The sequence below is a fragment of the Oncorhynchus mykiss genome, chromosome 8 (genome assembly GCF_013265735.2).
Source record: "Oncorhynchus mykiss isolate Arlee chromosome 8, USDA_OmykA_1.1, whole genome shotgun sequence".
NCBI lineage: Eukaryota > Metazoa > Chordata > Actinopteri > Salmoniformes > Salmonidae > Oncorhynchus > Oncorhynchus mykiss.
The window spans coordinates 5,491,822-5,514,381 of NC_048572.1; the positions used below are offsets into that span (position 1 = coordinate 5,491,822).

The window sequence follows — 22,560 nt, forward strand, 5'->3', positions numbered from 1 at the left end:
TATGGTTTGTCCAATGCCAATATACCGCCATTTGTTTTTGTCCAAATCAGGGGGGTATTCCCTTACACTGACTTTCCCCCCTCACTAGCACTGACTTTCCCCCCTCACTAGCACTGACTTTCCCCCCTCACTAGCACTGACTTTCCCCCCTCACTAGCACTGACTTCCCCCCTCACTAGCACTGACTTTCCCCCCTCACTAGCACTGACTTTCCCCCCTCACTAGCACTGACTTTCCCCCCTCACTAGCACTGACTTTCCCCCCTCACTAGCACTGACTTTCCCCCCTCACTAGCACTGACTTTCCCCCCTCACTAGCACTGACTTTCCCCCCTCACTAGCACTGACTTTCCCCCCTCACTAGCACTGACTTTCCCCCCTTACTAGCACTGACTTTCCCCCCTCACTAGCACTGACTTTCCCCCCTCACTAGCACTGACTTTCCCCCCTCACTAGCACTGACTTTCCCCCCTCACTAGCACTGACTTTCCCCCCTCACTAGCACTGACTTTCCCCCCTCACTAGCACTGACTTTCCCCCCTCACTAGCACTGACTTTCCCCCCTCACTAGCACTGACTTTCCCCCCTTACTAGCACTGACTTTCCCCCCTCACTAGCACTGACTTTCCCCCCTCACTAGCACTGACTTTCCCCCCTTACTAGCACTGACTTTCCCCCCTCACTACCACTGACTTTCCCCCCTCACTAGCACTGACTTTCCCCCCTCACTACCACTGACTTTCCCCCCTTACTAGCACTGACTTTCCCCCCTCACTAGCACTGACTTTCCCCCCTCACTAGCACTGACTTTCCCCCCTCACTAGCACTGACTTTCCCCCCTCACTAGCACTGACTTTCCCCCCTTACTAGCACTGACTTTCCCCCCTCACTAGCACTGACTTTCCCCCCTCACTAGCACTGACTTTCCTCCCTCACTAGCACTGACTTTCCCCCCTCACTAGCACTGACTTTCCTCCCTCACTAGCACTGACTTTCCCCCCTCACTACCACTGACTTTCCCCCCTCACTAGCACTGACTTTCCCCCCTCACTAGCACTGACTTTCCCCCCTCACTAGCACTGACTTTCCCCCCTCACTAGCACTGACTTTCCCCCCTCACTAGCACTGACTTTCCCCCCTCACTAGCACTGACTTTCCCCCCTCACTAGCACTGACTTTCCCCCCTCACTAGCACTGACTTTCCCCCCTCACTAGCACTGACTTTCCCCCCTCACTAGCACTGACTTTCCCCCCTCACTAGCACTGACTTTCCCCCCTCACTAGCACTGACTTTCCCCCCTCACTAGCACTGACTTTCCCCCCTCACTAGCACTGACTTTCCCCCCTCACTAGCACTGACTTTCCCCCCTCACTAGCACTGACTTTCCCCCCTTACTAGCACTGCCTTGATGCAGTTAGCTATTTTATTGAAGAACATTTTAAAATCAAATCAAATCAAATTTATTTGTCACATACACATGGTTAGCAGATGTTAATGCGAGTGTAGCGAAATGCTTGTGCTTCTAGTTCCGACAATGCAGTAATAACCAACGAGTAATCTAACTAACAATTCCAAAACTACTACCTTATACACACACAAGTGTGTGATATGTGGTTGTCCTACCTATCTATCTTAAGATGAAGGCACTAACTGCATGTTGCTCTGGCTAAGAGCGTCTGCTAAATGAATCTCTAAAATGTCATGTAAAAATTCACCACAGAGTTGTAGAGCAAGCAGACTGGAAGCCTGCGGTCCAAACTGATTTCACATAACATTTCTAATAAAATCTTATTCAGCAGGTTTAAAAGGTGCAGCGAAATGCTTGTATTCAATGCTTGAAATGCACTGTTATGAAACGTAGCAAAATCAAGTGAAACGTACAGTAGCAAAATACATCTCTGTGGCCTTCCCTGTGGCCTTCTCTGTGGCCTTCTCTGTGGCCTTCTCTGTGGCCTTCTCTGTGGCTTTCCCTGTGGCCTTCTCTGTAGCTTTCCCTGCCCGATGAAGATGACCTAAAGATGACACCGAGGCACCTGATCTATCCTCACTTCGCCAAGGTCAGACAGTGTCTAAATCCCTGAGCCAAGGTCAGACGGTGTCTAAATCCCTGAGCCAAGGTCAGACGGTGTCTAAATCCCTGAGCCAAGGTCAGACGGTGTCTAAATCCCTGAGCCAAGGTCACACAATGTCTAAATCCCTGAGCCAAGGTCAGACGGTGTCTAAATCCCTGAGCCAAGGTCAGACGGTGTCTAAATCCCTGAGCCAAGGTCAGACGGTGTCTAAATCCCTGAGCCAAGGTCAGACGGTGTCTAAATCCCTGAGCCAAGGTCACACAATGTCTAAATCCCTGAGCCAAGGTCAGACGGTGTCTAAATCCCTGAGCCAAGGTCAGACGGTGTCTAAATCCCTGAGCCAAGGTCAGACGGTGTCTAAATCCCTGAGCCAAGGTCACACAATGTCTAAATCCCGGAGCCAAGGTCAGACGGTGTCTAAATCCCGGAGCCAAGGTCAGACGGTGTCTAAATCCCGGAGCCAAGGTCAGACGGTGTCTAAATCCCGGAGCCAAGGTCAAACTGTGTCTAAATCCCTGAGCCAAGGTCAGACTGTGTCTAAATCCCTGAGCCAAGGTCAGACTGTGTCTAAATCCCTGAGCCAAGGTCAGACGGTGTCTAAATCCCTGAGCCAAGGTCAGACGGTGTCTAAATCCCTGAGCCAAGGTCAGACGGTGTCTAAATCCCTGAGCCAAGGTCAGACGGTGTCTAAATCCCTGAGCCAAGGTCAGACGGTGTCTAAATCCCTGAGCCAAGGTCAGACGGTGTCTAAATCACTGAGCCAAGGTCAGACGGTGTCTAAATGGCAAAATTAACAACATTAATTTAGAATGAACCCTACAAATAGCAGTGTTGGGAGATTTGGGAGAAACGTGGAGGACAGAGGAGCCTCTTAAAGAAGAAGTTACAGGTCTGTGAGAGCCAGAAATCTTGCTTGTTTGTAGGTGACCAAATACTTATTTTCCACCATAATTTGCAAATAAATTCATTAAAAATCCTACAATGTGATTTTCTGGATTTTGTTGTTCTCATTTTGTCTGTCATAGTTGAAGTGTACCTATGATGAATTGAATTATGATGAATTACAGGCCTCTCTCATCTTTTTAAGTGGGAGAACTTGCACAATTGGTGGCTGACTAAATGCTTTTTTGCCCCACCGTAAATACATCATGTATGTAAAAAAATGGGTGGCCGTTAGCCCAAAGGCCTGATTGGTGGAGTGCTGCAGAGATGGTTTTCCTTCTGGAAGGTTCTCCCATCTTCACAGAGGAACTCTAGAGTTCTCTGAGTGACCATCGGGTTCATTGTCACCTCTCTGACCAAGGCCCATCTCCCCTGATTGCTCAGTTTGGCCGTGTGGCCAGCTCTAGGAAGAGTCTTGGTGGTTCCTAACCTCTTACATTGGGGTATTGTGTGTGGATTGCATAGGATTTTTTTAAACATTTATTGAATCCATTTTAGAATAAGGCTGTAATGTAACACAATGGGTAAAAAGGCAAGCGGTCTGAATACTTCCTGAAGACAATGTGTAGCGTATGTTTTTTTAACACCTTGATGGGTTAATTTAAATCCTGATCTTTATTCTGTAATGATATCTACTGTCTTTCACTTTGTTTTTCCATTCCACACGACCTCCCTCTAGGTGGCTGACGTTGGCCTGAGTAAGATGAGTGTTGAGGGGGACCAGGGGATGGAAGGGAGACACCAGGCTGACCAGACAGCACTTCTCCTCTACGTGTGACCCTGACTTCTACATGGCTCCAGAGGTCTGGGGCGGCCTCACCTACACGGCCCAGGCAGACATCTTCTCCCTGGGGGTGATGTTCTGGGCCGTCCTGGAGAGACCTTCCTGGAGGAGGGCTCCACACAGGAACAACTGGGTGAGTTAGGGAGGGAGGGATGTAGGGCTGGGAAGTGCCAGGGAAGATATCACGTTACTTATGTGCCGATACGATATGTATTGCGATTCAATACTACTCCTTTCTAATATTGAGTTAAACCACCCCCTTTTGTCCTCAGAAACGCCTCAAATTCTTCGGGGCATGGGACTCTACAAGGTGTCGAAAGCGTTCCACAGGAATGCCGGCCCATGTTGACTCCAACGCTTCCCAGAGTTGTGTCAAGTTGGCTGGATGTCCTTTGGCTGGATGGAACATTCTTGATACACTCTGGGAAACTGTTGAGCGTGACATTTTTGCTTTTTTTAGAGTCTGTGGATGATGAAGCTGTTTAATACAGACTGCTTTAATTCAGAGTAGCTCTGTTGGAGGGAAACGCTCTGCTACATAAAATACCTTCCTTCCCCGACCTCGTTGGAAGTGTTTGTTTGTTTCTTTTCATTTTTATTAACCTGAATTGAAACGGCTCTGATACCGGAAAGGGAATACTGGATTTTAACACAAGATGGGGGCTCCATCTTGTTACTCCATGGTCTGGTAGGTGACTTACGGAAGGAGGGAGGGACACTTCCCAGGCTGTTGAAGTAGTGGCTCATTACTCCCCTGCTTCCTGTCGTTTTGTCTTCCCAGAGCCCATGGATGGATGGACGATAGTTCTACTACAGTAATTAATACAGTCGATCGTGTTCTCCTGGTTGAAGGATCAACGTGTCGGCTGATTGTTGGTCTACATACAAAGACTGTCGTCTCACAGACAGTAATACTGATATCTGTGCCTGTCTCCCTACAGTCATCTCACAGACAGTAATACTGATATCTGTGCCTGTGCCTGTCTCCCTACAGATTGTCGTCTCACAGACAGTAATACTGATATCTGTGCCTGTCTCCCTACAGATTGTCATCTCACAGACAGTAATACTGATATCTGTGCCTGTCTCCCTACAGGTGCGTATGTGTGATACTCCTGGGCGAGGCGTTGTGTGAGAGCCCAGACCTCTAGGTGTGTATCCCCATGAAGTCCCACCGCCCCCCCTCTCTACTGCTCCCTCCTGGCCAGGCTGTCTGTACCCTGCTAATGGACATGCTGGTCTCAGACCCTGACGCCCGGCCCACCTCTCTACCGCCCCTTCCTGGCCAGGCTGTCTGTACCCTGCTACTGGACATGCTGGTCTCAGACCCTGACGACCGGCCCACCTCTCTACCGCCCCCTACTGGCCAGGCTGTCTGTACCCTGCTAATGGACATGCTGGTCTCAGACCCTGACGCCCGGCCCACCTCTCTACCGCCCCCTTCCTGGCCAGGCTGTCTGTACCCTGCTAATGGACATGCTGGTCTCAGACCCTGACGCCCGGCCCACCTCTCTACCGCCCCCTCCTGGCCAGGCTGTCTGTACCCTGCTAATGGACATGCTGGTCTCAGACCCTGACGCCCGGCCCACCTCTCTACCGCCCCCTCCTGGCCAGGCTGTCTGTACCCTGCTAATGGACATGCTGGTCTCAGACCCTGACGACCACCCCCCCCTCTCTACCGCCCCCTCCTGGCCAGGCTGTCTGTACCCTGCTAATGGACATGCTGGTCTCAGACCCTGACGCCCGGCCCACCTCTCTACCGCCCCCTCCTGGCCAGGCTGTCTGTACCCTGCTACTGGACATGCTGGTCTCAGACCCTGACACCCGGCCCACCTCTCTACCGCCCCCTCCTGGCCAGGCTGTCTGTACCCTGCTACTGGACATGCTGGTCTCAGACCCTGACGCCCGGCCCACCGCCGCCCAGCCGGAAGACAGGGTCCGCTCTGCCATGGAGGAGGACGCACAGTGTCATGGACACGGTTAGCGTCCCATAACCACCCTATTCCCTACATAGTGCACTACTTTAGACCCAGAGCCCATAACCACCCTATTCCCTGCATAGTGCACTACTTTAGTTGTTGCCAAGGCAGCAGCTACTCTTCCTGTGGTTTAATATGGATCCCCATTAGTTCCTGCCAAGGCAGCAGCTACTCTTCCTGGGGTCCAAACACACCAAACCACCCACATTAAAACAACAGATTAAAATAGTGAACTGTGTTTGTACTGAATGAGCTGAAGATAAAACAGTCCATCTTATAACGTCCCTACACCACCACACATCCACAACACAACATGTTCAATACCACCATACAACAATATCACCATGCGTGCCTATGCATGTGTCTGTACCTCTCTGTGTGTGTGTGTCTCTTCACAGTCCCCGTTGTTCCATAAGGTGTAGGGAATGAGGGGTGGCATTTTGGGATACAACGATGGCGACACGGCATCTATATCCAAAGCTACTCATATCCAATCTTATCTACTAGCTGTGGGAAGAACCATGAGGGAGTTGAACCCACAACCTTGGGTTGGTGTTGCCATGCTAACTAACGGTGGCTCTTTTTTTTTGTCTTTTTCAATATATTCAGTCGTACGTGGTCCTTTCGGGAGTTGAACCCACAACCTTGGTGACCGATGCTCTTGTCGTCTAATAGTCAAAAGAAACAGTCATGCATTTGCACCAAGTCATCAACAACAGACGTACTGTACCAGTCTACTGACTGAGGGGAAACTACTGTTGTTTTAGGCACGCCATTTTGACAACATACCTAATGTATCAGGGAGTCAGTGGACTTCTGTCCTCCATGACACAAACGGTATGTATGCTTTTACTGTCTGGCTCGCTAGCTTATAGGTTTACGTTGTGGTCAACAACAAAAAATATCTAAATCTGCACACCAAATATTTAATCGTTCATCAACTATTTCATTAATCGTGGCGTACCTGTATTAAACTGTAACATTTTATTTTAAGGCAACGTGATTTCATAAATACACATTTATGGAGCTTAACTGTCGTCTTAACTTTACTTGCTATTTTGTATTTACTTTGCCACCATGGCCTTTTTTTTGCCTTTACCTCCCTTATCTCACCTCATTTGCTCACATCGTATATAGACTTGTTTATACTGTATTATTGACTGTATGTTTGTTTTACTCCATGTGTAACTCTGTGTCGTTGTATGTGTCGAACTGCTTTGCTTTATCTTGGCCAGGGCGCAATTGTAAATGAGAACTTGTTCTCAACTAGCCCACCTGGTTAAATAAAGGTGTTCTCAACTAGCCTACCTGGTTAAATAAAGGTGAAATAAATACAAATAACTGTCAGTGATTTTAATTAATATGATCCTCAGCTCATTCTTGCATTCAAAATATTTAGAATGGCTTTATTATGTCAATTGAGCAGGTGAGATTTTTTTTTTGTTGTTGTCTTTTTCAATGTATCAGTTTAGATCGAGTACATTGTCGGTCCTGTCATGAACTCTTGTTGCTCGGCAACAACCTAGACATTGTGAAAGTCCACCAGCGTTTCATGGGATATTGCGATTGGCCGAATCATAGAAACTAAAGCCTGGAGGGTTCTGATGGCAGCCAGCTCCAGAGGACATTGGGTGCAATAATCACCCAGATGTTATCACCACCAATTTACACAAATCCTCAACTCATCTCACCAAAAGGATGTTTTCTCTCTCTGTTTGATTTGTGTGTGTGTGTGTGTGTGTGTGTGTGTGTGTGTCCAATGTACTGTACTGCAGTGGTTCACTGGCTGTATTTTAAAAAGCATTCCATCATCAACAGGAAATGAAACCCATCCATTCGTCTGGATGATATATCCGTTGTGTGTCTAAAGATGTTTCTAATGGACATCAGTCTAGTCGCGAACATCCGGGACAGAGCACAGATGAACATCAAGCAAACACTATTTAGTAAAATAAAAAATAAAAAAAAATACGAATAAAAAAAAAATATATATATATATATATATATATATATATATATATATACATATATATATATATATATACATATATATATATATATATATATACATATATATATGTATATACATATATATATATATATATATATATATGTATATACATATATATATATATATATATATATATATATATATATATATATATATAGTACCGGTCAAAAGTTTGGACACACCTACTCATTCAAGGGATTTTCTTTATGTTCTACATTGCAGAATAATAGTGAAGACATCAAAACTATTCTACTTATTCTACAATGTAGAAAATAGTACAAATAAAGAAACCCCCTTCAATGATGAGGTGTGTCCAAACTTTTAACATGTTTTATCGTCAAATACACCGGATCGGTGCAGTGAAATGTGTTTTACAGTGTCAGCCACAACCATTTTATTAGAGTTTCATATTCCTTGCTAGAATCTTTCCATTTACTGTGAATTTGTGAATGTTGTTTGAATCCCCATTAGCTAACGCTGTAACGTTAGCTAATCTTCCTGGGATCCAACACCAATTAACAAGTAGACAATACAGACAATTAAAATATCTGACAGGAAACACATTTAACATTCAGTTGATGCTTTCTGTGCTTTCAGACACAGTCAATACAGTTCCTAATGCCTTATCAATGAGGAATATGACTTGGGCCATTCTCCAAGTCTCCAGTATCATGATGTTATGTGTAAATGACTTGGGCCATTCTCCAAGTCTCCAGTATCATGATGTTCAGAATAAATGACTTGGGCTATTCTCCAAGTCTCCAGTATCATGATGTTCAGTCTAAATGACTTGGGCCATTCTCCAAGTCTCCAGTATTATGTTGTTATGTCTAAATGACTTGGGCCATTCTCCAAGTCTCCAGTATTATGTTGTTATGTCTAAATGACTTGGGCTATTCTCCAAATCTCCAGTATCATGATGTTCAGTCTAAATGACTTGGGCCATTCTCCAAATCTCCGGTAGCATGTTGTTATGTCTAAATGACTTGGGCCATTCTCCAAATCTCCGGTAGCATGTTGTTATGTCTAAATGACTTGGGCCATTCTCCAAATCTCCGGTAGCATGTTGTTATGTCTAAATGACTTGGGCCATTCTCCAAATCGCCAGTAGCATGTTGTTATGTCTAAATGACTTGGGCCATTCTCCAAATCTCCAGTAGCATGTTGATATGTCTCAGGAACTATATCACTATACTCATTATCCAAGCTGACTAATATTTATAGCCTGGTCCCAGATCTGTTTATGCTGTCATTCCATTCTTTGTCATGCCAAACATGCCGAGTGCCATGATGGCACAAACTGACTGGTACTGTACCCAGGCTATAATATTTCCAATGTATTTTATGGCAAATGTACTTGAGACTCAGCCCAGCTGGAGATGACCCTCGTAAAAACGTACAGAGTTCAGAAATCTGGAACCCTGAAATATGTTTTGCCCTTCGTGCACGCTCCCTATAATTCTGTATTTCTTTCTGACTAATTTGTATACAGCTAGACCAGAAAAGCAACATCTCTGATTGGCAGATGAATGGCAACCCTGATTAGAAGCACCTGCTGCTCATCTGTTGTTCTTTACAAATGCTGTGTTGAATTCAAATTAAATTGTACCTACACATTGAAGAAGGCTGGCTGTAAAGCTGAAATGTTTGTGTACCGCTCTCCCTGATGCAGTAAAATAATGAAGTAAGCTTTATGCCACATCTTTTTGAGTGCGAACCAATTACACCTCTCAGTTCCCCTGAAATAGGGCCTCATTAACCAGAGGAGTCAGAGGAGGCTGGTGGGATGAGCTATAGGAGGATGGGTTCATTGTAATGGATGGAATGGAATTTGCGGAACGGTATTAAACACCTGGAAACCACATGTTTGACTCCATTCCATGAATTCCATTCCAGCCATTGCAATGAGCCCATCCTCCTATCGCTCCTCCCACCAGCCTCCACTGGTCTGCATCCAAAAATCACTGAAGCTGGAGACTTATATTTCCCTCACTAACTTTAAACATCAGCTATCTGAGCAGCTAACCAATCGCTGCAGCTGTACATAGTCCATCTGTTAACAGCCTACCCAATCTACCTACCTCATCCCCATATTGTTTTTATTTACTTTTCTGCTCTTTTGCACACCAGTATCTCTACTTGCACATCATCATCTGCTCATCTATCACTCCAGTGTTAATCTGCTAAACTGTAATTACTTTGCTACTATGGCCTATTTATTGCCTTACCTCCTCACGCCATTTACACACACTGTATATAGACTTTCTATTGTGTTATTGACTGTATGTTTGTTTTACTCCATGTGTAACTCTGTGTTGTTTGTTTGTTTTGCACTGCTTTGCTTTATCTTGACCAGGTCGCAATTGTAAATGAGAACTTGTTCTCAACTAGCCTACCTGGTTAAATAAAGGTGTTCTCAACTAGCCTACCTGGTTAAATAAAGGTGTTCTCAACTAGCCTACCTGGTTAAAAGAAAGGTGAAATAAAAAAATAAAATAAAAAAATCCCATAGTGCACTATTTTTGACCATAGCCCATTGAGACCTGGTCCAATGTAGTGCACTATATAGGGTACTATTTGGAATACAGGACAGCCAGTAGCTGAGAGTGGAGAGAGGATGGAGAGAGACTAATGACAGGGACCAGGGGCAGGGACCAGGGACAGCCAGTAGCTGAGAGTGGAGAGACCAATGGCAGGGACCAGGGACAGGGACCAGGGACCAGGGGCAGGGACCAGGGACCAGGGACCAGGGACCAGGGGGCAGGGACAGGGACCAGGGAGTGAAAGAGAGCAGCCCGGCTTTGCGTTAACGCTGACCCGTTACCCACTGAATTCTGTGCATTAATTTACATTGAAAAACTTGAAGTGTTGAATGTTGCATTGTTTTGTACATCAGCTCATACACCTCGTTCCATGGAATAGATACATGTTCAAATCTGTTGTCAGTGTTACCAAAGCCCGATGTGTAACGTAGACGCTGGGAGTCAGGAAGTGATGAGTTCAACAACAAACTAATCATGGCACAATAAACAAAACAAGAGTCACGTACAAAACAAAACAACATCAATACCGCCTGGGGAATTAACCTAAGGGAGTGCCAGATATAGGGGAGGTCATGAGAGAGGAAATGGAGTCCAGGTGTGACTCATCACGAGGAGCAGGTGCGCGTAATGATTGATGCCAGGTGCGCGTAATGATTGATGCCAGGTGCGCGTAATGATGGTTGCCAGGACTGGCGGTCTAGTAAACCGTCAACGTCGAACACAGGAGAGGGGGAGCAGGAGCAGACGTGACACAATGCCAGCTGTGGATACGTGTGGTTGCCTTTTGTAATTATCATACTTCAATCGTATGGTCTTTTGTTCTGATGCTGCCACAGTTAAATTAGCATTGGACTTGGCCCTTCCACTGTGTTGTAAATCCCATCATTTTTGTGTCCAACCATTCTCCACTGTTAATAGCGTTGATCCCAGGGCAGCCTAAAACATTATTCTAGTCAAGTCTATATTATAATACATCACATTTTGTGTTGCGGGCATGTGGTGGTGTGACAGTGTTATATGATGTACTGTTTTATCTATTGTTTTATATGTAATGGAAGTGTCAATGTGTTTGGACCCCAGGAAGAGCAGCTGCTGCCTTGGCAGAAACTAATGGGGGTCCATAATAAACCACAGGAAGAGTAGCTGCTGCCTTGGCAGGAACTAATGGGGATCCATAATAAATACAAATACAAAATAAGCTCAGTGATTAATAACAGAAATAAATCACACATTTTCCAGTCATGAATAATTCAAGTATGAGATTGCATGTAGCACATGATTGGCCGTTTTCCAAGACACAGATATTCCTTCTCAATAAAGATTCTAAAACCAGTCAGAGACATAGCATTTATTGTAATGTACTGTCTTTTTTAGTGGGGACAAAACAGCATAATAATAATACCTTATTAATAATACCTTATTATTTCTAAATGTCACACTTCAAGAAGCACGTCAATCTGGTGTGTTGGTGGGCTGCAGTGAGTAGGGGTTCTGATTCAAATCAATAGTCAGTCTGTCTGGTGTGTTGGTGGGCTGCAGTGAGTAGGGGTTCTGATTCAAATCAATAGTCAGTCTGTCTGGTGTGTTGGTGGGCTGCAGTGAGTAGGGGTTCTGATTCAAATCAATAGTCAGTCTGGTGTGTTGGTGGGCTGCAGTGAGTAGGGCTTCTGATTCAAGTCAATAGTCAGTCTGGTGTGTTGGTGGGCTGCAGTGAGTAGGGGTTCTGATTCTAATCAATAGTCAATCTGGTGTGTTGGTGGGCTGCAGTGAGTAGGGGTTCTGATTCAAATCAACAGTCAGTCTGGTGTGTTGGTGGGCTGCAGTGAGTAGGGCTTCTGATTCAAATCAATAGTCAATCTGGTGTGTTGGTGCGCTGCAGTGAGTAGGGTTTCTGATTCTAATCAATAGTCAATCTGGTGTGTTGGTGGGCTGCAGTGAGTAGGGGTTCTGATTCTAATCAATAGTCAGTCTGTCTGGTGTGTTGGTGGGCTGCAGTGAGTAGGGGTTCTGATTCAAATCAATAGTCAGTCTGTCTGGTGTGTTGGTGGGCTGCAGTGAGTAGGGGTTCTGATTCTAATCAATAGTCAATCTGGTGTGTTGGTGGGCTGCAGTGAGTAGGGGTTCTGATTCAAATCAATAGTCAGTCTGTCTGGTGTGTTGGTGGGCTGCAGTGAGTAGGGTTTCTGATTCAAGTCAATAGTCAGTCTGGTGTGTTGGTGGGCTGCAGTGAGTAGGGGTTCTGATTCTAATCAATAGTCAATCTGGTGTGTTGGTGGGCTGCAGTGAGTAGGGGTTCTGATTCTAATCAATAGTCAATCTGGTGTGTTGGTGGGCTGCAGTGAGTAGGGGTTCTGATTCAAATCAATAGTCAGTCTGGTGTGTTGGTGGGCTGCAGTGAGTAGGGGTTCTGATTCTAATCAATAGTCAGTCTGGTGTGTTGGTGGGCTGCAGTGAGTAGGGGTTCTGATTCTAATCAATAGTCAGTCTGGTGTGTTGGTGGGCTGCAGTGAGTAGGTGTTCTGATTCAAATCAATAGTCAGTCTGGTGTGTTGGTGGGCTGCAGTGAGTAGGGGTTCTGATTCAAATCAATAGTCAGTCTGTCTGGTGTGTTGGTGGGCTGCAGTGAGTAGGGGTTCTGATTCAAATCAATAGTCAGTCTGTCTGGTGTGTTGGTGGGCTGCAGTGAGTAGGGGTTCTGATTCAAATCAATAGTCAGTCTGTCTGGTGTGTTGGTGGGCTGCAGTGAGTAGGGGTTCTGATTCAAATCAATAGTCAGTCTGTCTGGTGTGTTGGTGTGCTGCAGTGAGTAGGGGTTCTGATTCAAATCAATAGTCAGTCTGTCTGGTGTGTTGGTGGGCTGCAGTGAGTAGGGGTTCTGATTCTAATCAATAGTCAGTCTGTCTGGTGTGTTGGTGGGCTGCAGTGAGTAGGGGTTCTGATTCAAATCAATAGTCAGTCTGTCTGGTGTGTTGGTGGGCTGCAGTGAGTAGGGGTTCTGATTCAAATCAATAGTCAGTCTGGTGTGTTGGTGGGCTGCAGTGAGTAGGGGTTCTGATTCAAATCAATAGTTAGTCTGGTGTGTTGGTGGGCTGCAGTGAGTAGGGGTTCTGATTGAAGTCAATAGTCAGTCTGGTGTGTTGGTGGGCTGCAGTGAGTAGGGGTTCTGATTCAAGTCAATAGTCAGTGTGGTGTGTTGGTGGGCTGCAGTGAGTAGGGGTTCTGATTCAAATCAATTGTCAGTCTGTCTGGTGTGTTGGTGGGCTGCAGTGAGTAGGGGTTCTGATTCAAATCAATAGTCAGTCTGTCTGGTGTGTTGGTGGGCTGCAGTGAGTAGGGGTTCTGATTCAAATCAATAGTCAGTCTGTCTGGTGTGTTGGTGGGCTGCAGTGAGTAGGGGTTCTGATTCAAATCAATAGTCAGTCTGGTGTGTTGGTGGGCTGCAGTGAGTAGGGGTTCTGATTCTAATCAATAGTCAGTCTGGTGTGTTGGTGGGCTGCAGTGAGTAGGTGTTCTGATTCAAATCAATAGTCAGTCTGTCTGGTGTGTTGGTGGGCTGCAGTGAGTAGGTGTTCTGATTCAAATCAATAGTCAGTCAGTCTGGTGTGTTGGTGGGCTGCAGTGAGTAGGTGTTCTGATTCAAATCAATAGTCAGTCAGTCTGGTGTGTTGGTGGGCTGCAGTGAGTAGGGGTTCTGATTCTAATCAATAGTCAGTCAATCTGATGTGTTGGTGGGCTGCAGTGAGTAGGGGTTCTGATTCAAATCAATAGTCAGTCTGGTGTGTTGGTGGGCTGCAGTGAGTAGGGGTTCTGATTCAAGTCAATAGTCAGTGTGGTGTGTTGGTGGGCTGCAGTGAGTAGGGGTTCTGATTCAAATCAATAGTCAGTCTGTCTGGTGTGTTGGTGGGCTGCAGTGAGTAGGGGTTCTGATTCAAATCAATAGTCAGTCTGGTGTGTTGGTGGGCTGCAGTGAGTAGGGGTTCTGATTCTAATCAATAGTCAGTCTGGTGTGTTGGTGGGCTGCAGTGAGTAGGTGTTCTGATTCAAATCAATAGTCAGTCTGTCTGGTGTGTTGGTGGGCTGCAGTGAGTAGGTGTTCTGATTCAAATCAATAGTCAGTCAGTCTGGTGTGTTGGTGGGCTGCGGCTGCTCTATTGTTGTAGAAGAAGCACCAACATTCTATTGTTGTAGAAGCAGCACCAACATTCTATTGTTGTAGAAGAAGCACCAACATTCTATTGTTGTAGAAGAAGCACCAACATTCTATTGTTGTAGAAGAAGCACCAACATTCTACTGTTGTAGAAGCAGCACCAACATTCTACTGTTGTAGAAGAAGCACCAACATTCTACTGTTGTAGAAGCAGCACCAACATTCTACTGTTGTAGAAGAAGCACCAACATTCTACTGTTGTAGAAGCAGCACCAACATTCTACTGTTGTAGAAGAAACACCAACATTCTACTGTTGTATAAGAAGCACCAACATTCTATTGTTTTAGAACCAGCACCAACATTCTACTGTTGTAGAAGAAGCACCAACATTCTATTGTTTTAGAACCAGCACCAACATTCTACTGTTGTAGAAGAAGCACCAACATTCTACTGTTGTAGAAGAAGCACCAACATTCTACTGTTGTAGAAGAAGCACCAACATTCTATTGTTGTAGAAGCAGCACCAACATTCTATTGTTGTAGAAGAAGTACCAACATTCTACTGTTGTAGAAGAAGCACCAACATTCTATTGTTGTAGAACCAGCACCAATATTCTATTGTTGTAGAAGAAGTACCAACATTCTACTGTTGTAGAAGAAGCACCAACATTCTATTGTTGTAGAAGAAGCACCAACATTCTACTGTTGTAGAAGCAGCACCAACATTCTACTGTTGTAGAAGAAGCACCAACATTCTATTGTTGTAGAAGAAGCACCAACATTCTACTGTTGTAGAAGCAGCACCAACAATCTGTTGTTGTAGAAGAAGTACCAACATTATATTGTTGTAGAAGAAGCACCAACATTCTATTGTTGTAGAAGCAGCACCAACATTCTATTGTTGTAGAAGCAGCACCAACATTCTACTGTTGTAGAAGAAGCACCAACATTCTATTGTTGTAGAAGCAGCACCAACATTCTATTGTTGTAGAAGAAGCACCAACATTCTACTGTTGTAGAAGCAGCACCAACAATCTGTTGTTGTAGAAGAAGTACCAACATTATACTGTTGTAGAAGAAGCACCAACATTCTATTGTTGTAGAAGAAGCACCCACATTCTGTTGTTGTAGAAGCAGTAGCACATAATAGGTTGAGCGTGTGTGTGTGTGTGTGTGTGTGTGTGTTTGATAACAGGAAATAGTGTGTGTGTGTGTGTGTGTGTGTGTGTGTTTGCGCGTGCGTGTGTGTGTGTGTGTGTGTCTGGGCATGTGTGTGAGACAATGTTTCACAATGTTTGTGATCTGCAGTACTTCTAATCAAGCCTCTGATCGGGAATACAGTTAACTTCCTGCAGAAGATGAGTTCTGTCACACTTCACTAGTATTTATCTATCAGGAAAGGCCCACCATGTTCCATAATCATATTTCACATCCCATTGATAGAGACACTACGTGATCAGAAGTATGTGGACACCTGCTCCTTTGCTGCTATAATAGCCTCTTTAGGAAGGCTTTCTACTAGATATCTGCATTCACATACCGTGGAATAATACTGGGTATTATTAATATCAGTACATTAGTAGCTAGGATTTATTGTCATGACTTTTGGTCATCACTGGAGTGGGTGAAAATTCAGTCCCCCAAATACATTTGTGTGTGTGTGTGTGTGTGTGTGTGTGTGTGTGTGTGTGTGTGTGTGTGTGTGTGTGTGTGTGTGTACAGTACCAGTCAAAAGTTTGGATACACCTACTCATTGAAGGGTTTTTTGTAGAATAATAGTGAAGACATCAAAACTATGAAATAACACATGGAATCATGTAGTAACCAAAAAAGTGTTAAACAAATCTAAATATATTTTAGGTTAGCCACCTTTTGCCTTGATGACAGCTTTGCACACTCTTGGAATTCTCTCAACCAGCTTGACCTGGAATGCTTTCCCAACGGTCTTGAAGGAGTTCCCACATATGCTGAGCCCTTGTTGGCTGCTTTTCCTTCACCCTGCGGTCCAAATCATCTCAATTGGGTTGAGGTTGGGTGATTGTGGAGGCCAGGTCGTCTAATGCAGCACTCCATCACTCTCCTTCTTGGTCAAATAGTCCTTACACAGCCTGGAGGTGTGTTAGGTCATTTTCCTGTTGGAAAACAAATTATAGTCCCACTAAGCGCAAACCAGATGGGACGGTGTATCGCTGTAGAATGCTGTGGTAGCCATGCTGGTTAAGTGTGCCTTTAATTCTAAATAAATCACAGACAGTGTCACCACCAAAGCACTATCACACCTCCTCCTCCATGCTTCACGGTGGGAACCACACATGTGGAGATCATCCGTTCACCTACTCTGCATCTCACAAAGACAAGGCATTTGTAAACAAAAATCTCAGATTTGGACTCCTCAGTCCAAAGGACAGATTTCCACTGGTCTAATGTCCACTGCTCGTGTTTCTTGGCCCAAGCAAGTATTTTCTTATTATTGGTGTCCTTTAGTTGTGGTTTCTTTGCAGCAATTCGACCACTTGAACTCTGTGAAGCATTTATTTGGGCAGCAATGTCTGAAGCTGGTAACTTTAATGAACGTATCCTCTGCTGCAGAGGTAACTCTGGGTCTTCCTTTCCTGTGGTGGTCCTCATGAGAGACAATTTCATCATAGCGCTTGATGGTTTTTGCGACTGCACTTGAAGAAACTTTTAAAGTTCTTGAAATTTCCCGATTGACTGACCTTCATGTGTCACGAACCGGCTCAAAGCCCGTAACAAAAGGGAGACAGCGTGGAGATAAGGAGTAACAAAATATATTTTTATTAAATAAGTAACTAAGTATAATATACAATGGTGTGTGTAATCAGTAGTGTGAGTGAGTGTTTTGCATGAATGTGATAATGCAGGGTGTTGAAAGATGCCAAAGCAAACAACCAAAAAAAACACCAAGAAACACAACAAAATCTATAAAAGGCGTCTGCATGGCGAGAGTCTCCTCCATGAATGTGGAAGAGGTCCATTTATCCTGGGAGACACCGGGCCCAGGTGTTTCCCATGTAGCTGACGACCCTCCCAGCTCCGCCCACCGGCATCCTAATAAGGAAACAACAAAGAGAGAGTACGGCAGACAGAGTGGGAGGGTCGTCACACATGTCTTAAAATAATGATGGACTGTCGTTTCTATTTGCTTATTTGAGCTGTTCTCGTCATAATATGGACTTGGTCTTTTACCAAATAGGGCTATCTTCTGTATACCCACCCTACCTTGTCACAACACTACTGATTGGCTCAAACGCATTAAGAATGAAAGAAATTACACATATGAACTTTTAACAACGCACACCTGTTAATTGAAATGCATTCCAGGTGACTACCTCATGAAGCTGGTTGAGAGAATGCCAAGAGTGTGCAAAGCTGTCATCAATATAAAGGGTGTCTACTTTGAAGAATCTCAAATATAAAATATATTTTGATTTGTTTAACACTTTTTTTGGTTACTACATGATTCCATATGTGTTATTTCATAGTTTTGATGTCTTCACTATTATTCTACAATGTAGAAAATAGTCAAAATAAAGAAAAACCGTTGAATGAGTCGGTGTGTCCAAACTTTTGACCGGTACTGTGTGTGTGTGTGTGTTATAGATAGGAGGATGCTAATGATGTAATGACCCTCCAATAAGAGTTACGGCTTTAATCACCTCTTCTGTTTTTTAACTGAACGGTGCTTCTGTGAGGTTGCTGTTCCGTTGCTAATTATCAAAACGCCTCTTGTAATTATCTCTGATTGGGGTCAAAGCCTCTCGTTTAGTTGCAAAGTCTGTGAGTCAGCACCTCTCAGAGAGAGAGACATTCTCCACAGCGTTTCAGTTCTTTCTCCATTTAATAAATAGCAGACTCTTTCATGAATCATTATTTGTTTGTGGACTGGATCCAAGCTTTATTTGAAGTCCAAAGCGTTCTTTTCTCTCTCCCCCCCCCCCCCCCCTACCAGCACCACCATCCTTATCTTTTAAAGCTTAGCAAACAGGAAAGAGAATGACATATCGATACATCTGTCTCCTGGGCTGACCTATGTTCAGTCCACAGTCAGTTTCTTCATGCTTTTTATTGTATCAACAAGGAGCTTTTAAAAGGAAATATGTGGGGAGCTGGTACACCTATGATTGTGTGTGTGTGTGTGTGTGTGTGTGTGTGTGTGTGTGTGTGTGTGGTAGATGTAAGACAGGCTGGAAGTGAGGGTGAGGGCGGGGGTGAGGGAGGTGATAGGACATTGGGAAAGCTCGCTGAGTTTAATGCGTCCATCATAAAGGCGAACAGACCGTAAGGTTAGGCCACTCTGTTGAATATCTTTGTAATTTGTCCATTTGTCATTGGAATCCTATCTAAAAGTAAACTAAAACTACTGCATTTCTCGTCACATTTGTGTATATGTACTATTTCCATAGGACTTTATGTGTGACATCAGAGAATTCCATTGGGTTCTTTTGAGGGGAATTAGAACGCAGTGTTCATTCTCATAGTGCCTCCGGGGGAATTACAGATCCACTGAAATAGATTATTAGATAGTGTAGTCTGTGAAGGTTTTTTGTGTTATTGGGTCGGATGGGTTGGTTGTGGAAAGCAATTACACGTTGAATGTTTGTTTCATTGTGTTCCTTCATAATTCTAATTTAGCAAAGATTCATAAGATCATAAATCATGAAAACTAGTTTTTTCAACCACTCCACAAATTTCTTGTTAACAAACTATAGTTTTGGGACATCCACTTTGTGCATGACACAAGTAATTTTTCAACAATTGTTTACAGACAGATTATTTCACTTATAATTCACTGTTTCACAATTCCAGTGGGTCAGAACCCTATATACACTAAGTTGACTGTGCCTTTAAATAGCTTGGAAAACTCCAGAAAATTATGTCATGGCTTTAGAAGATTCTGATAGCCGAATTAACATAATTTGAGTCAATTGGAGGTGTACCTGTGGATGTATTTCAAGGCCTACCTTCACACTCAGGGCCTCTTTGCTTGACATCATGGAAAAATCAAAAGAAATCAGCCAAGACCTCAGAAAATAAATTGTAGACCTCCACAAGTCTGGTTCATCCTTGGGAGCAATTTCCAAACAACTGAAGGTACCACATTAATCTGTACAAACAACAGTATGCAAGTATGAACACCATGGGACCATGCAGCCGTCATATCGCTCAGGAAGGAGATGCGTTCTGTCTCCTAGAGAGGAACGTACTTTGGTGCGGAAAGTGCAAATCAATCCCAGAACAACATCAAAGGACCTTGTAAAGATGCTGGAGAAAGCAGGTACAAAACGATCTTTATTCACAGTAAAACAAGTCCCATATTGACATAACCTGAAAGGTCGCTCAGCAAGGAAGAAGCCACTGCTCCAAAACTGCCATAAAAAAGCCTGACTATGGTTTGCAACAAAGATCGTTCTTTTTGGAGAAATGTCCTCTGGTCTGATGAAAAAAAGGTAGAACTGTTTGGACACAATGACCATTGTTATGTTTGGAGGTAAAAGGGGGAGGCTTGCAAGCCGAAGAACACCATCCCAACCGTGAAGCACGGGGGTGGCAGCATCATGTTGTGGGGGGTGCTTGCTGCAGGAGGGACTGGTGCACTTCACAAAATAGATGGCTTTATGAGGAGGAAAATTACGTGGATATTTTGAAGCAACATCTCAAGACATCAGTCAGGAGTTAAAGCTTGGTCGCAAATGGGTCTTCCAAATGGACATTGACCCCAAGCATACATCAAAATTTGTGGCAAAATGGCTTAAGGACAACAAAGTCAAGGTATTGTAGTGGCCATCACAAAGCCCTGACCTCAATCCTATAGAAAGTTTGTGGGCAGAACTGAAAAAAAGTGTGCGAGCAAGGAGCCCTACAAACCTGACTCAGTTACACCAGCTCTGTCAGGAGGAATGGGCCAAAATTCACCCAACTTATTGTGGGATGCTTGTGGAAGGCTACCCGAAACGTTTTACCCAAGTTAAACAATTTAAAGGCAATGTTACTAAATACTAATTGAGTGTATGCAAACTTCTGACCCACTGGGAATGTGATGAAAGAAATAAAAGCTGAAATAAATCATTCACTCTACTATTATTCTGACATTTCACATTCTTAAAATAAAGTGGTGATCCTAACTGACTTAATCAAGCCTACCACTGTAGTGTCGTCCGCAAACTTGATGATTGAGTTGGAGGCGTGCAGGGCCACGCGGTCATGGGTGAACAGGGAGTACAGGAGAGTGCTCAGAACGCACCCTTGTGGGGCCCCAGTGTTGAGGATCAGCGGGGTGGAGATGTTGTTACCTACCCTCACCACCTGGGGGCGGCCCGTCCGGAAGTCCAGTACCCAGTTGCAAAGGGCGGGGTCGAGACCCAGGGTCTCGAGCTTGATGACGAGTTTGGAGTGTACTATGGTGTTAAATACTGAGCTGTAGTCGATGAACAGCATTCTCACATAGGTATTCCTCTTGTCCAGATGGGTTAGGGCAGTGTGCAGTGTGGTTGAGATTGCATTGTCTGTGGACCTATTTGGGCAGTAAGCAAATTGGAGTGGGTCTAGGGTGTCAGGTAGGGTGGAGGTGATATGGTCCTTGACTAGTCTCTCAAAGCACTTCATGATGACGGAAGTGAGTGCTACGGGGCAGTAGTCGTTTATCTTAGTTACCTTAGCTTTCTTGGGAACAAGGACAATGGTGGCCCCCTTGAAGCATGTGGGAACAGCAGACTGGGATAAGGATTGATTGAATATGTCCGTAAACATACCAGCCAGCTGGTCTGCACATGCTCTGAGGACACGGCTGGGGATGCCGTCTGGGCCTGCAGCCTTGCGAAGGTTAACACGTTTAAATGTTTTCCTCACGTCGGCTGCAGTGAAGGAGAGTCCGCAGGTTTTGGTTGCGGGCCGTGTCAGTGGCACTGTATTGTCCTCAAAGCGGGCAAAAAAGTTATCTAGTCTGCCTGGGAGCAAGACATCCTGGTCCGTGACGGGGCTGGTTTTCTTTTTGCAATCCGTGATTGACTGTAGGCCCTGCCACATACCTCTTGTGTCTGAGCCGTTGAATTGTGACTCTACTTTGTCTCTATACTGATGCTTAGCTTGTTTGATTGCCATGCGGAGGGAATAGCTACACTGTTTGTATTCGGTCATGTTTCCGGTCACCTTGCCCTGATTAAAAGCAGTGGTTCGAGCTTTCAGTTTCACGGGAATGCTACCATCAATCCACGGTTTCTGGTTTGGGAATGTTTTAATCGTTGCTATGGGAACGACATCATCAATACACTTTCTAATGAACTCGCTCACCGAGTCAGCGTATTCGTCAATGTTGTTGGACGCAATGCGGAACATACAGTATCCCAATCCACGTGATCGAAGCAGTCTTCAAGCGTGGAATCAGATTGGTCGGACCAGCGTTGAACAGACCTGAGCGAGGGAGCTTCTTGTTTTAGTTTCTGTCTGTAGGCAGGAAGCAACAAAATGGAGTCGTGGTCAGCTTTTCCGAAAGGAGGGCGGGCGAGGGCCTTATAGGCATCGCGGAAGTTAGAATAGCAATGGTCCAAGGTTTTACCAGCCCTGGTTGCTCAATCGATATGCTCATACAATTTAGGGGGCCTTGTTTTCAGATTAGCCTTGTTAAAATCCCCAGCTACAATGAATGCAGCCTCAGGATATGTGGTTTCCAGTTTGCAAAGAGTCAAATAAAGTTTGTTCAGGGCCATCGATGTGTCTGCTTGGGGGGGAATATATACGGCTGTGATTATAATCGAAGAGAATTCCCTTGGTAGATAATAGGCCTCTCTCATCTTTTTAAGTGGGAGAACTTGCACAATCGTGGCTGACTAAATAATTTTTTGCCCCACTGTACATACAGTCTGTAGATATATTTTATATCCCATTAGTTTGTTTCTAGAGGACTAGAGATAGTAAGTGACTTAGACCATGCCTCATAAATTGCGTCAGCGTTGGTCACGGAATGAGTGTATGGGTAGCTCCACTTTGTGCGTAACAGGGCATACCCCCACCTGCCTCGCTCCCTCCCCGCGGCGCGGGCTATGTGAATGGTGGGTGAGGGGAA

At 44.8% G+C, this 22,560-nt stretch overlaps 1 protein-coding gene across 1 annotated transcript; it reads left to right on the forward strand.

Annotated features, from left to right (window-relative positions):
• The first annotated feature begins 1,347 nt into the window (after positions 1-1,347).
• LOC110529283 lies at positions 1,348-3,012 on the forward strand. The gene is made up of 2 exons (XM_036984613.1): positions 1,348-2,327; positions 2,358-3,012. The coding sequence occupies exons 1-2, from the start codon at positions 2,186-2,188 to the stop codon at positions 2,864-2,866; spliced, it is 651 nt and encodes a 216-aa protein (XP_036840508.1). The 5' UTR covers positions 1,348-2,185; the 3' UTR covers positions 2,867-3,012.
• Positions 3,013-22,560: the final 19,548 nt, after the last annotated feature.

What these genes read in the sequence shown, in the direction of transcription:
- LOC110529283 (XM_036984613.1), top strand. Translation starts at nt 2,186, where the DNA reads ATGTCTAAATCCCTGAGCCAAGGTCAGACGGTGTCTAAATCCCTGAGC. An exon ending in GTCTAAATCCCTGAGCCAAG is followed by an intron (nt 2,328 to 2,357) that starts GTCACACAATGT and finishes CCCTGAGCCAAG; the next exon opens with GTCAGACGGTGTCTAAATCC.